The 14327-nt window shown below is 36.6% G+C and overlaps 2 protein-coding genes across 3 annotated transcripts in view; one reads left to right on the forward strand and one right to left on the reverse strand.

The window, feature by feature from the left end:
• The window catches only part of LOC149791113 (uncharacterized), a 142919-nt gene that overhangs the window by 14797 nt on the left and 113795 nt on the right, over window positions 1–14327 (forward strand). The window lies entirely within an intron of this gene.
• Window positions 1178–13168, reverse strand: LOC149791114 (uncharacterized). 2 transcript variants are annotated; one of them, XM_089973034.1, is made up of 2 exons: window positions 13079–13168; window positions 1178–8386 (listed from the first exon to the last, which is right to left on the reverse strand). In XM_089973034.1, the coding sequence occupies exon 2, from the start codon at window positions 5759–5761 to the stop codon at window positions 4346–4348; it is 1416 nt and encodes a 471-aa protein (XP_089829160.1). In that variant the 5' UTR covers window positions 5762–8386; window positions 13079–13168; the 3' UTR covers window positions 1178–4345. The 2 variants fall into 2 exon arrangements, with proteins under 2 accessions (XP_089829160.1, XP_089829159.1); XM_089973033.1 differs by lacking the exon at window positions 13079–13168 and adding an exon at window positions 12450–13065.

Consider the following 14327-nt stretch of genomic DNA (forward strand, 5'->3'; position numbering starts at 1 on the left):
GGCATTTAGAGAGCATGTTTACATAATGGAATCATAAATATACACCGAAGATTTTAACTTGCACTGAGTGAAGTACATTCCTTGGATTCAAATCATAGGCACCACTGCACTAAACTTAAATAGCATCTCTGAAACACTATAAAGTACTTTTAGGAAATAATGCTTTGAGAATAATTATAATTCTTAAAACTCAGCTGTAGTTTGCGTTGATGTAAGCTGCCTTAAATAAGTACCTGTTTGCACAGCTATGGTAATCATGCTATAATTATGGAGTTAAACGCAATTACTCATCAAAGTACTTACATAGGCCATAAATTCCCTCTTTACCAACCCAGTTTCAGTGTTTAAATGATTAACAGGCCTGGATTGCATTCATAAAACAAAAGAAAAATAAGTCATTATTAAAAGAAGAAGATGATGAAACAACTTGTCTGCCAATGTGTGGAAAATTATAATCATGTATATTCAGAAATTTAGCCTTTATATTATCATGCTTTCATATACATGTGCCAGTTATTTGAATATGTGTTGGTCATGTGCCTTATAAAATAACATGTTTGTACATTTTCATAAAGATTACAGCACTTTGTAGGATCACTTATATCACTGAAAAAACAGTAACTCATGTATACTTGGATCAAAGTAAATTAAACGACTCGGTATATCAATCTGGAAGAATTTGATTTGGTAAAAACAGTGAATAAAGGATAATGTGCACCTAATATTTTTTGGAAATAAACAAGAATATAAGTCACGCCAACCAAGCTTTCCACTGTATAAGCACTGAACAACCAGGTCACCTGGGTAAACTCTAACTGGCCATTGAATTATGAAGTTTTTATTTACTATTATCTGACACTGGAGAAATTGGAAAGTATGCACATATAAAATTATATCAAAGCCAATAATAACTGTTTATAACAATTTACAGACATGGTTATTGAAAGAGATGGTTGCTAATGAGTGACATATTGGCTTTGCCAAATTTGTCTTGACATTTTATGTTGTCACAAGTGTTGGTTCACTGAAAAGCTATATTTTGTACATGCATGTAAGTCTTGGGAAATGAAAAAAATATGAGTCATAAGATTTACAGCCATTATGGTAGTACTGAATGATGGAAGGTGACCATATGCGAATGTTACATTCGGGTTCAAAGGACACACAAACACCAAGCAAGGGTCCTCCAACTTTATGTAAAAGAAAGCTAAAATCTTCACATAAACTAGAAAACCAGTGTTCATTACAGTACCAAGCCCAGTTAAAAACTGCCTGCTATATCACTCTGCTCTTGTTTTAGTAAGGATTAGAGACCAGGGATCCTAATTAAATTAACATTTGTGACTTATCTAGGCTCAGATAGCCATGGGAAGTCTGAACAGTCTCTGGTATCAAATATCCAGAATGCTGGGAACAATGTTCTGGTGTCACTACTAACAATTATAATCTGCTAGAATCTGATACAGGCACTTATAACACCTCCCTTCTTAAGAGGAAACTTTGTTTTCGATATAATATTTTTTTTATAAAAATTACTTGCTGGCTTGGTACATCAGTAAAATGATAAAACTTGTATAAAGCTTACATTACTACCAAAATGCATAAAGCTTAGAGTCACTACTATTAACTTCTGTAGCAGTCATGAATTCCATCAGTGACCATCTAATAGGGGAAATCCAACAAAATGGTCTTTATTCTCATAAATTCCTTATGATTCCAAACAGAACACTATGAAGTTCGAAAAGTCCAGGAATCCTGAGCTATTCCAGGTTTTTCAGTGCCCTAGGAGTGTACTAATCATGCCAGTATCTTCTTGTCATTTTATTCCTACATACTTCAGTTACATGCGTGATAGTCCATCTGCATTCCCATGTTGTTTTCCGCTCCTGTACTTTATAATGAAGTTGTAAGGCTGGAGTGCCAAACACCATCTAAGTAGACGCTGATTCTTGCTTTGCATTTGATTTAACCATGTTAATGGGTTGTGGTCAGTTACGATTTCAAATGTTGTCCCTGACAAGTAATACCTTAACGAATCAATCGCCCACATGATCGCAAGACATTCCTTCTTGATAGCTGCATATTTCTGCTCTCGCGGCAGCAGGTTCCGGCTTAGATAGGCCACCGCATTTTCTTCACCATCCATTGTCTGGCTTAGCACAGCACCAATTGCTGTGTCACTAGCATCTCTCTGCACGATGAATTTCCTGCTGAAATCCGGTACAATAAGGACAGGGGTCTTAGTAAGAGCATCCTTCAGCATTTTAAATGATCGGATGGCGTCTTTAGTCCATACAACTATATTTGGTCTTCCTTTCTGTGTCATGGAGGTTAATGGTACTGCTTCTTTGGCAAAGTTCATAAGGAATTTTCTGTAGTATCCAACCATTCCAAGAAATGAGTGTATCCCCTTTTTCACTGTGGGTAACGGAAACTCACACATTGCTTTAATTTTATTGTCATCTGTCTTAATTTTTCCTCCTCCAATGATATGCCCGAGGCATTCGATCTCAGCTGCACCAAACTCACACTTTGACGGTTTTATTGAAAGGCCATCTTCCTGTATACATTGCAGCAAGGCACGCAGATCATCTCTATGTTCTGACCAAGTTTTGCTTGACACAATGATATTGTCAAAATATGCTGCGACATTATGTAGTCCGGACACCAATAAGTCGATGAGTCAGGCGAAACTGGTGGGTGCAGTTTTCATATCGAAGGGCATAACGTTAAATTCATAGAGCCCAAATGGAGTCACAAATGCAGACTTTTGCCTCGATTCTTCAGCTAGAGGAACTTGCCAGTAACCCTTAGTTAGATCTATCTGACTCAAGTAACTTCCATAACCAATCTTCTCAAATAGATCATCCATTTGTGGGACTGGATACGCGTCGAATACGGTGATATTATTAAGCTTGCAGTAATCTACACATAGCTGAAGAGTTCCATCCTTTTTGCCAACTAATACACAAGGCGAACTCCATGGACTGAGTGGGCTGAATGAGGCCTTGCTCTAGCATTTCATCCAATATTGCTTTTACCTCTTTCCGTTGCGTGAAAGGTATTCAATATGGCTGTTGTTTAATTGGTGTCTCCGAAGTTGTCTGTATACTGTGAGTTAAGATGTTTGTTCAACCAGGCCTAGTTGTTAGAACATCCTGAAATTCGTTGCAAAGATTTCTAATATCATCTCGTTGCTCTTTTCTTAAGTTTATCCCCAGCTTAATGCCAGCATCACCTTCACCTGCTCTTGGAGGAAAGTCCATATCCACACCATCGTTCTCGTCTGCCTTCGTCGCCAGCAGAACAGCACGCTTGTATCCATGCAGTAAGTTTAGATGATACCGCGCCTACCGTTTACAGATACCTGGTAGTTAACATCGTTTACCTTTTGGGCCACACGATAAGGTCCCTGCCATTGTGCCTTCATCTTGGATTAACTTGATGGCAAGAGAATGAGAATTTCATCTCCTGGACTAAATTCTTGTGTTTTTGTGTGACGATCATACAGTGCCTTGATTTTCTTTTGGCAATCCAACAGATTATCTTGAACAAGAGCCCGAATGTCAGCCAACTTCTCATGCATTTTCACAACATGCTCCACAGTGGACTTCCTTAAATCTTCCTCTCCCGTAAACAAGCCTTGCAAAATCTGCATTGGCCCCCTAACTGGCCAACCATACAACATCTCAAAGGGTGCAAATCCAGTTTCCGCATGTGGGACTTCGCGGTATACAAACAACAAAAATAGCAACATCTCATCCCATTCATTCTTGTTGTCTGTAAAGAACTTCCGCAACATTGACTTAAATGTCCCGTTAAAACATTCTACCTTTCCATTCGCTTGTGGGTGATAAGGCGTTGTTGTAACTCCATGGATACCAACTAGTTCATACAACTGTTTCAATAAGGTGCTAGTTAAGTTGGTCCCTTTGTCTGTTAAGATGACCCTTGGAAAATCAACACGGCTAAACAGCTCAATCAGTGCTATAGCTACACTCATTGCCTCCATATCCTTCAAAGGAAAAGCTTCCGGATACCTCGTTGCATCATCAGCCACCATCAGAATGTATTTGTGTCCAGACTTCATTCTAGATAACGGTCCTACAATATCCATTGCAATTTTTGAGAACGGTTCTGTTATCACCAGTGGGCAAACCATTGGTGCTTTCTTACCTGCAGTCCATTTTGCTCTCATCTGGCATTCATGACACGCTGCACAATATCTTTTTACATCGGAAAACATTCCAGGCCAAAAGAACGATTGGAGAATCCTCTCTTTTGTTTTCTCCAAACCCAAGTGACCTGCAAGGGGTCGATCATGTGCCAGCTCCATTACCATTTTTCATAATCCTACTGGTACAAATATTTGCTCCCCTCCATGTGAACCATCACCAGATTGCCATTTCCATCGCAAAATATCATTCTGCCAGAAGAATGCCATTGGCTCTTCCTCAGCCTCTTCACGAGTGGCAAAGGACTTGTCTCTAATACTCTGCAGTGAAATATCCACAATATGTAGTTTCGACAACATGTCCGCATTCATTGCTGAAAGTTTGTCAACTTCAATGTCATCACGCTGATCAGGATCTTCTGTCTCGATGCTGTTGTTGACAATGTCATTCTTACCCTCATCCTCACATTGGTCAGTATTTTTATCATTGAGTCCTTTTAATATCGACCTCGTAACAACAAATGACCCTTTCTTGCTAAGTATATCCATCCCCAATAGGGCTTCAGCAGCTAAATTTGAAACAAGACCCACTTGCGTTGGTCCCTTATAATACGTAGTTTTGATATTTACCACAGCCAACTGTGCGGTAAATGGCTGACCTACTGCTGTGTATAACGTAACCTCGTGCCTCTCCAGCTTGCAAATCTCATCAACAAGATCTTCTCTTATCAAGGTCATACATGACCCAGTGTCCTTCACAAACATGATCTCGCGCCAATTCACACATCCTGTTTCTGAAATAAGCCTTTCACCAATTGTTGGCTTAACAAAACAAGTTGCTGGATTGCCACGATGTTTCATGTCATCTGTTGGACAATACCTTGCAATATGTCCCCATTGCATGCATTGATAACACTGCCTATTCTTCTGTTTGGACTGGTCATTTGTCGATGTTAGTTCTGCTTGCTGCTGTAAGTTCTGACTATTTATCTTGTTACTATTTATATTTATATATTGACGAAACTTATTCTTCTGCCATTGCGGTTGTAAATTGGTGGAAATATAATCTTCTGCAGCCTCTACGACTGGACTAGAGCCCTTGTTTCTCCTAATCCACTGTGCTTGATCTTGTGGCAAGGCTTTCAAGAAAAATTCCTCACGAAGACAAATAACTGGGTCAGGATCCTCCAAGAGATGCTTTATGTGCTGATCAATCCTGGCCATCAGACCATGATACATCTCAGTGCTTTCCTTCTTCATGCTCAACAGTGCTGTGAAATGTTCATGCGGTCTGTTTCCAAAGTGATCAATCAGTCCTTTCCTGAGTTCCAGGTAAACGCCACAAGCTTGAGTTGCAACATATCTAGCTTCACCTGTCAAAAGAGTTCTTATCTGTAATACTTTCAACTCATCAGACCACTTAGCATGCTTTGCAATTGATTCAAACTCTGCCAGGAAAGTCACAATATCCTCTCCTCGTTCATGGTCATAGGCATGTAGCTTTACTTTAAATGGCATTGAAGATGTTTTTTCAGTTGTGTTTTCTTGACGTTTTACTCTTTCTAACTCAATTTCCAAACGCTTCATTTCTTATCTTAATTTCTCTCTTTCCATTTCCCATTCAAACCCCTTATGTCTTAATTCAAATTCTCTTTCATTTTTCTTTGCGCTAGTTTTTCGCTTTGTTTCCTTGGGTGGCTGCATGTGCTCAAGGTTAAGTTCCTCTTCATACTCCACAATTTCATTATCTGTAAATTCCATCAAATTCTGTGCTGCCGCTTTTCTTCGTGGTCGTCCTAAAGCAACTGTTACTCCCTCAACTTCGACATCATCAGCAACTGACATAATGACAAATTATATGTACGTACTGTAAGTTATATTACTGTATTCACAGCCACTGGACTAGCTTTAATTATCTACGAGTTTCTGGGCATACACGTGTACACTCGTTATAGTGATACACCCTTTCCACTTAGCAATCAACAGCTGTACGTTATACACTCAGTACAACCAGTCACTGCTAATATCACAGATTCACTGAATTCACAGCTTTCAGAATTGTCATACACAATTTCAGCGTATTGAAAAATTCCTAATAATTCACACAGGATTTTCGGAATCCATACCGCTGCCACCAAAATGTTACATGTGGGTTCAAAGGACACAAAAACACCAAGTAAGGGTCCTACAACTTTATGTAAAATAAAGCTAAAGTCTTCACATAAACTAGAAAACCAGTGTTCATTACAGTACCAAGCCCAGCTAAAAACTGCCTGCTCTATCACTCTGCTCGTTTTAGTTTTGTTGACACTCCATGGCTCCATCCCAGCATATATGGCTGGTTAGAGTCCTTGAAGTGACACCCTTGTTTTCTAACAGTGTGTATGCTATATGTTTCCTTGAATTCCCAAAAAATCTGTATGTGTTGGTGTTTTGAAAACAATAATGCAATAAAAAATTTTTTAGCAGGGTTGATCTTTCTTTCATTCATCAAATCTTCTGAGTTTCAGTTATCCCTAGGAAGCTGATTGATGTACTTTCTTCCCTTTGTCCGTGCTGACATTGGGCCCGATTTCTAACAAAACAGCTTCAGAATAAGGGTCGTACTCTTACCCCAAAGGCTATTTAACGCTGGGCTAATTTCCTTCCTGTTCCCAGTAAAAAGTTTAGTGTTATAGTGACTTTGCCAGAGTCTTGCATCCAATAATGTTTTTTTTTTTATGTTTGTTGTTGTTTGTTTGTTTGAATGGCTTAGCTTGGTCAAATTTCTGAGAGTTATTTTGTATCTAACTTCCCAAAAATAATAAGTACCTTTTTGTTTTGTTTTGTTTTGTATAGTGAGTGTATGTATTGCGTCTGTAATATATATGCCATGGCATATATTGAAAGGGGGAGGGGTATTGTGGTTTGGTGCTGTGTATTTTAAGTTTTATTTGTTTGTGCCTTACCACTCTCTTTAATCAAATTTTTGTTTGTTTCTGTTGCTTTTTGGTTTTCCTTTATTATCGCAACGCTTGTTCACATTCTCGTAATTCGTAACATTCATTTATGTTTTATGCAGGTAGGAGGGGGAGTAGTGTTTAAAATATCGAATTTTGGGAAATTTTGAAAAATTTTCTTCAATGATGGGAGACCCAAGACAGAAACTTTATTTACACTGTCTGTCTTGGGCCCCACATCACTATAAAATTGTTTATTCCGTTAAAAGAGAAATGTCCAAAAGGGATAGGAAAATTTCAGTCTAGGGAGTCCCCATGGGGGCCTCGTTTGTTATGTTGGTCTGGAGCTGGAGCTGTCCAGCGAGGATTGACAGTGTTTACCTAGTTTAGTGTATTTGGTGGTGGGGGTATAGTATTTCATTTACAGAATCTGTATTTTGGGTTTATTTAGGCAAAAAACTTTGTATTGAGATATTCATTATGCATTTACACATAGTTGGACATAGCTTCATTGCTAGGTTGTCACATTGCGCTTGGCTTCCAGCATTATGCCATCAGTCAGGAGATCTTGCAGTAACTATGGATGGATGCCTGGGGGCCCGTGTTTCTGATTTTTTACAGAGGGCCACAAGGTTGGTGCCCTTTCCAGATGTTATTTTTATACAGTTGGGAGAGAACGATATAGGATATATGGATCCTAATTTAATTGTAGCTGAGTTACTTGAGTTATGTCGTCAATTTGTGTGTGTCGGAATGACGTATTTTGGTGTGGGGATGCTTCCCCGTTTCAGACCTAGATGGATTTCTCGCTCACAGTATGGGCGTAGGACTCGTTTGACAATGTTGAGCTTGCTTGTGCTAAAGAAACTAGTAGTATAATTAACTTTTGTCAATTTTCTGGTTTTCGGAGTATCTGTATGGACCCAGATGGTGTCCACTTTAATGCCCGTGATTGGAGGTGGCTCTATTCATGTATTCTTCTGTTGACAGTCTCTGGTATCAAATATCCAGAATGTTGGGAATAATGTTCTGGTGTTGCTACTAACAATTAGAATCTGCTAGAATCTGATCCAGACACTTATAACAGTGAAGAAACCAAAACAATTCCAGGGAGGTAATTCTCCTTGGAATAATGGCAATACTGTTTGCAATTGTGACTCACCCACTGCCTGTTTTAGCCCACAGTCCAGGATGGTTGCCTGAATGAGTGAAGCTAAATTCTTCCTAGTAGTAATGTCAACTGCTGTGACCTGTTCCTGGTACCAAGTCATACCTGAAAAAGACAAGAGAATGAGGAATGAGTATATTAAATAATGAATAAATACATCTTTAAAGTATTATCACCATGCATCTCCCATAGCAACAACCCTGAAATGCAGATTACAAAGGTGACAGTATGGGGGGGGGGGGTCTCCTGGGAAATAATACTAAATTGTGTAATGTGTGACCTTCTAGTACTTTAATGTAAGCTGTATAAGGAAGTGAAGACAAGGAAGCCAGGACCAACTCTGCCACACAACAAACTGCACTTCAAGTGGGTTTTCTGGAAGTAGGTATATTTGATATAAAAGCACAACTGATTATAGTTAACATGGATATGCTACCTCCATCTAGAAGCAGCATGCATAGGACATTTAAAGTCCAGAATAAAATTCAGTAAAAGTTCAGAATAAATCAAAAAAAACTGAAGTCGATGAGGTGTCTGTGGATGCTTATAAAGTGATGACGTGTCAACAGCTTTGGTTGAATCAGTACATATAATATAATTCCAGGTTTGAATAGACAATAAATTCCAGTGAATGTCTCTATCCAAGATTTGTATCAGATTGCCTTTGTATTTCCAGAAGAAATAATCACTTGAATTCATTAATTTGGATAAAATAGATTCCAGTCCAAAACTACTGGTCACAACATACAATATAACCTACAGATGCAAGATCTTAAAACACTAATCCCCAAATCTTCTCAGTTTCAAGATTATATAGTTCCCTACTTGACCTCAGATCAAAATTAGCATTTTCTATTATAAAAAACTGTCCATTGAAAAATAACCTTCTAGAATGATCCTGATGTTTGCAAAAATAAAAACCATAATCTCGATTACGTATAATTCACTCAAGAAATTCCAAAACTTAGACCCCAGTACTGTAAACCTATTTACTTCTTCTATAAATAATAATAATGATTTCAAACCATACACATAGAGAATAATGTAGCTATGTATTAGTTGTTTACACAGAATACAATAATAAAAAGTCAGTTTGAGTGGAGCGGAAATGAACTCAATTTCTGACAAGGTCAAGTCCAACATATAATGTTACATTCCAATAACATGTAATGAAATAAAATATAACTAACAGTTCAAAGACTAACATTATAATAATTGGACTCTCAATCATACAATGTAAGACACAGACCCTGATAGTTACAATGTGGGTTGGGTGGGAGGTAGTCCTACAATGTAAGACACAGACCCTGATAGTTACAATGTGGGTCGGGTGGGTGATAGTACTACAATATAAGACACAGACCCTGATAGTTACAATGTGGGTTGGGTGGGTGATAGTCCCACAATCTAAGACACTGACCCTGATAGTTACAATGTGGGTTGGGTGGTACTGAAATTTTGCAAAAAGCTATACAACAGGATTGCAAAATTCAAGGAATATACATCCAAATATAAATGAACTATGTAAGACTTTTCAACAGGCAGATTACTGTACTAACATAATAACCACTAAACCCTCTTATATATATCTGACTAATCAATACATGAAATTTGGCGAAGCCTCTGGCTCTCAAATAAATGATAACAAAATAGAAATACTATTAATAAGTCAGTGGAAAGATAACCCACAAGGACTCCCAACTGCACAGATAAGACATCAAGTAAAAGCACTTGGTGTAACTTTTGGAAAAGATAGTAAGATGATAAACTTTCTACACATAAAACAAAATCTGGAAAAACATATAAACATATTGACTAATAGAAATCTAAGCAATACTCATAAAATACAAATAGCCAAAACATATTTATATAACTCTATATGGTACCTCTTTGATGCCATAGAGTTTGAAAAACTCTATTTAGACAAAATTGAATCAGTCATAATAAAGTTTCTCTGGAAGAGGATACATAAACTGTCCAACAAAACATTACAGAAAAAATGTGAACAAGGTGGACAAGATCTACCAAAATTTAGTAAATAAACAACAATCTAATATAATACTAAGATTGAGCGACTTAGATCCCCCACCATTATTTTACTGGCAGGGCCTGTATATATATTGGTTCGGGAAAAAAATTAAAACTACAACAAAATAGAAATTTAAAATTCTCTATTAACCCACCACCCAGAAGCACATACAAAATAAACATGACAATTAGGAAATTTCGAAACCATGAAAATATTTGGCAAATAATTGAAAAACCATTAATAGAGAAACAAATAAATGAAATAACGAATTCAGATCCTAATAAAATAGAATTTCAAGTACCCAATGTAGATTGGCCTAATGTGTAGAAACACTGTAAGGAAATAAAAGAACCAAATAAATATGGTGATATTTATCTATACCTCCATAATGCATGGTGGACACAGAAACACCCGTATAGAAGAAACATAATACACTTCCTACCTAAATGTTTATTATGCAATACTGCCGTAGATAATAAGGATCATATAATACTTGAATGTACGCATCTAAATAACTCAAGAAATAAAGTAATAAACCAAATAACCATTAATTTAGGTAACTTTAATCCACTAAATCTATTGTACACAGCTTATATTAATAAAAAAAAATATATTGCTCAGTTATCAATTTTGTATACTTTGCGATTAATGAAAGAAAAAGCAAAATACGGAGCACTGAAACTGAATAATATCTGGAGAGCCATACGGCTAGTTAATATACCAGATATCCAGTTTTAATGGAATATACCCAATAAAGAAACCTTCCTGGAGAGCCTACTGGCTAGTAAATACAACAGGAGAGAGAGAGAGAAGAAGGTGTTTGTTTACAAACGCTGGATCAATAATGTAATACCAAGTGGCTATCACGTGACCGCTCTACACGTGACAATGCGAAACATACATTCCCTTCTCAAGTACATGAAGTTTACTACAACTGCGGATAAGCTTATCCGCCGTTGTAGCTTCACTGACTACTATAAAGTATTTCAACAACAACGTATAGCGGATTTGACCCACATTACAACAAAACTGGCGGGGCTCCAGGAGGGACAGATCACATCTGATTTCTTTAAAAAGACCCCCTTTGGGCTCCTCCATACTTAACTAATAATAAAACAAAATCAAATATGATTGAATACAAAATTTAAATTTATAAATTTACAAAGAAGAACCCTGGAACAAACACGATTTAGTAGAGGATCAAAACAGGAGATCATACTGATCCCCAAAAGGGGCCTGCAGAGATCCTTCTGCTATTATGGGAAAAATTTATAATAACACTGTTTTACTATAATTAAATTCCAATTTAATAATTTTCAACACTTTAAAATAAGGGCGGATTGCCATATGAGAGATCATATAATGACACCCGAAAAGGGACTCATAATAGCTACCCCTCCCTTATATTCAAATGAACTAAATTAAATTCTTTTGAAATTATATCAAGATTTTAAAAATATCTAGAAAATAATTCAAAATGAGGGCGTGGCAGGGAGTGATATTTCAAGTAATGATACCCGAAAGGGACTCATTCCAACAACCTCTCCCTTATCTATCTAACACAACAAAATTTAATTAAATAAAATTAATTGCTAAAATTATTATAAGGGAGGGATGTCATATGAGAGCTCATCTATATGACACCCGTAAGGGACTCATATAGGCTCCCCCCTCCCTTATACTCAAAATACACAGAAATCCTATCTCTTTGAAATTTAGATCAATATGATGCAAGAAAATTTATAAATAAGGACGGGGTGTGGGAAGAGAATTCATGCAAATGATACCCCAAAGGGACTCTTTCCGGTGACCTCTTCATTATACATTTAACATAATAAAATTAAGCAAAATTCTAAAAATAATGGAAAATTATTATTCTAAAAACCATGAAACCATAAAATTAATTAAAAAAATATATAACCATAACTTGGAAAAGTTATTATATTTAGAGCAAGTAAAACAAATTTCCAATTAGAAATTAATAAACACAGATGAACAATGAATGTAACAGAGAATTCAGGTCAGCCATGAATAAAGTTGCTGATGATGGAATTTCTGCTACAGTTGTACAGATCATCTTATCCTAAATTCATTTCACTGAAACGTCTTAGAATAGAAGAAAGTAGTCTGGTATAATACCACAGACATCCTGGTGGACTTGGATGGACTCCGTCTCCATCCAAATACAGGTTGCGAAAACCAGCCATACTATTGTAAAAAATCCTGCTACTGACAGAAAACACGATGCAACTCGTAATTTATCTGTCACACTCTGCGGCAATATTGACCACGGGTCATTCCTCGTGGGTGAATCCGAGGCATTAAGAGATCCCACTAATATATATTGAACTCCACTTTCAAGATAAATCCGACACAATTGTATTAACTGAGAAACTATAGTCATATTATCTAAATTTCCAATTTCATTTTCTCCCAACTGAATGTAAATAATATCAGGAACGGGTCCAAAATGGTAGGTTGGTTAAAAAAACTGGAAACCCTTGCACCAGCCCTGCCATCCATAGTTATCAGCAAATTGCTTGGCTGATGACACATCAAAGGCAAACCCGGAATCCGAGCAAGACGAGCAATGATGGCACTGTGACCTATCACATGAACGTACGTTTTACAACTGTGACAAACAGTCCCCACTGAGATAGAAAACCCAATGGATACGTAACATGGCTTGACACTACGGTGTACACAACTTTATACACAACAATTGAAAGGTTAAAAGTACTACGGTACAATCAATCAAAACTTAATACCTCTCATTTCCTGTTTGACAAACGGGGACATGAGAATCACCCCAAATATTGATATACGCATTAAGATGCGCTCAATTTAAAACTACAAGAACCCTTCTTTTTTTTAGAAAAAAAGCATCCGGTCACCTCTAGTATGCTAAGGCATACTTTTAAAAGCCCGGTACACCACATACAAACAATCAAACACACTCATTATTATTTTTACTTATATAAGAGGGGACTGGAATCATGTGACCTAGATAATGCCAATATAAAACACACACACACACAAATGGAGAGAGAGAGAATAAAAAGAAATGGGATTAAAGGACTCTGGCAAAGTCAACTATATAAAAACATACTAAAAGAAAAGGGGGAAGGAACTTGGCCATGACATTAATATGTCACTGAGGCAATAGTATGACCCTAAATCGGAAGACCAAACTTTTGGAACTCAGACCCCTAAACTACCTAACTGGAGGTTAGAAAGTACATAAGCTTTGGCTTCATGGGATTAAAAAATCCTCACAACTATGATGATAAAAACGAAATCAACCCTGCAAAATTTATACTTAACATTATTGTTTTCAAACATGAACGTATACAGACTTTACTTAATTTAGAAGTGCCAATACAAAAGAAGTATTTTCTCTCGTTATAACACTAACTGCGTATCAACTGATGTAATTTAATTGATAACCTGTAAAAAATGTAACATGCAATATGTTGGACAAACACATTTATAAAATGTTAATATTTCAATAAATTTTAATACTAATAATCGCTCTACTTGATTTTTCTTTTATGCCAAAATATATTGTGCATGAAGACAATAACACACACATAAAAGACAATTATTGGATTCATAAGATACTTTGTATGATAATGGCCATAATAACAAGGTACTATATAAAATTGTATGACATGTGAATTAAAACATTTATTTGTTGTATATCCTTTATAAAAATGTAATTGCATGTATCACTGTTTGGATCTATTTTATTATTTTACTTTAAATTTAAATGCATTTTTTGTAACTTTTCGCAACCTTTCGCACTTTTGGTAACTTCTCGCATTGTAGTCATACCGCTCAAGGAGAATACAGCTGATAAATCCGCGGGAGAAGGCCACGCAATTTTGACTGGTGTTTGCTGAGTTGTCGAGGATTAATCTACCATATTCATTTTATGGATTATTTCAGTAATTTAAGTTTTGTGTTGTGATAGTGAGTATTCATTTTAATTTCGTTGTATTTGATTAGATTTGACAT

Source organism: Sinohyriopsis cumingii, chromosome 10 (assembly GCF_028554795.1).
Source record: "Sinohyriopsis cumingii isolate HCF-2022 chromosome 10, ASM2855479v2, whole genome shotgun sequence".
NCBI lineage: Eukaryota > Metazoa > Mollusca > Bivalvia > Unionida > Unionidae > Sinohyriopsis > Sinohyriopsis cumingii.

What these genes read in the sequence shown, in the direction of transcription:
- LOC149791114 (XM_089973034.1), bottom strand. Translation starts at nt 5,761, where the DNA reads ATGAAGCGTTTGGAAATTGAGTTAGAAAGAGTAAAACGTCAAGAAAAC.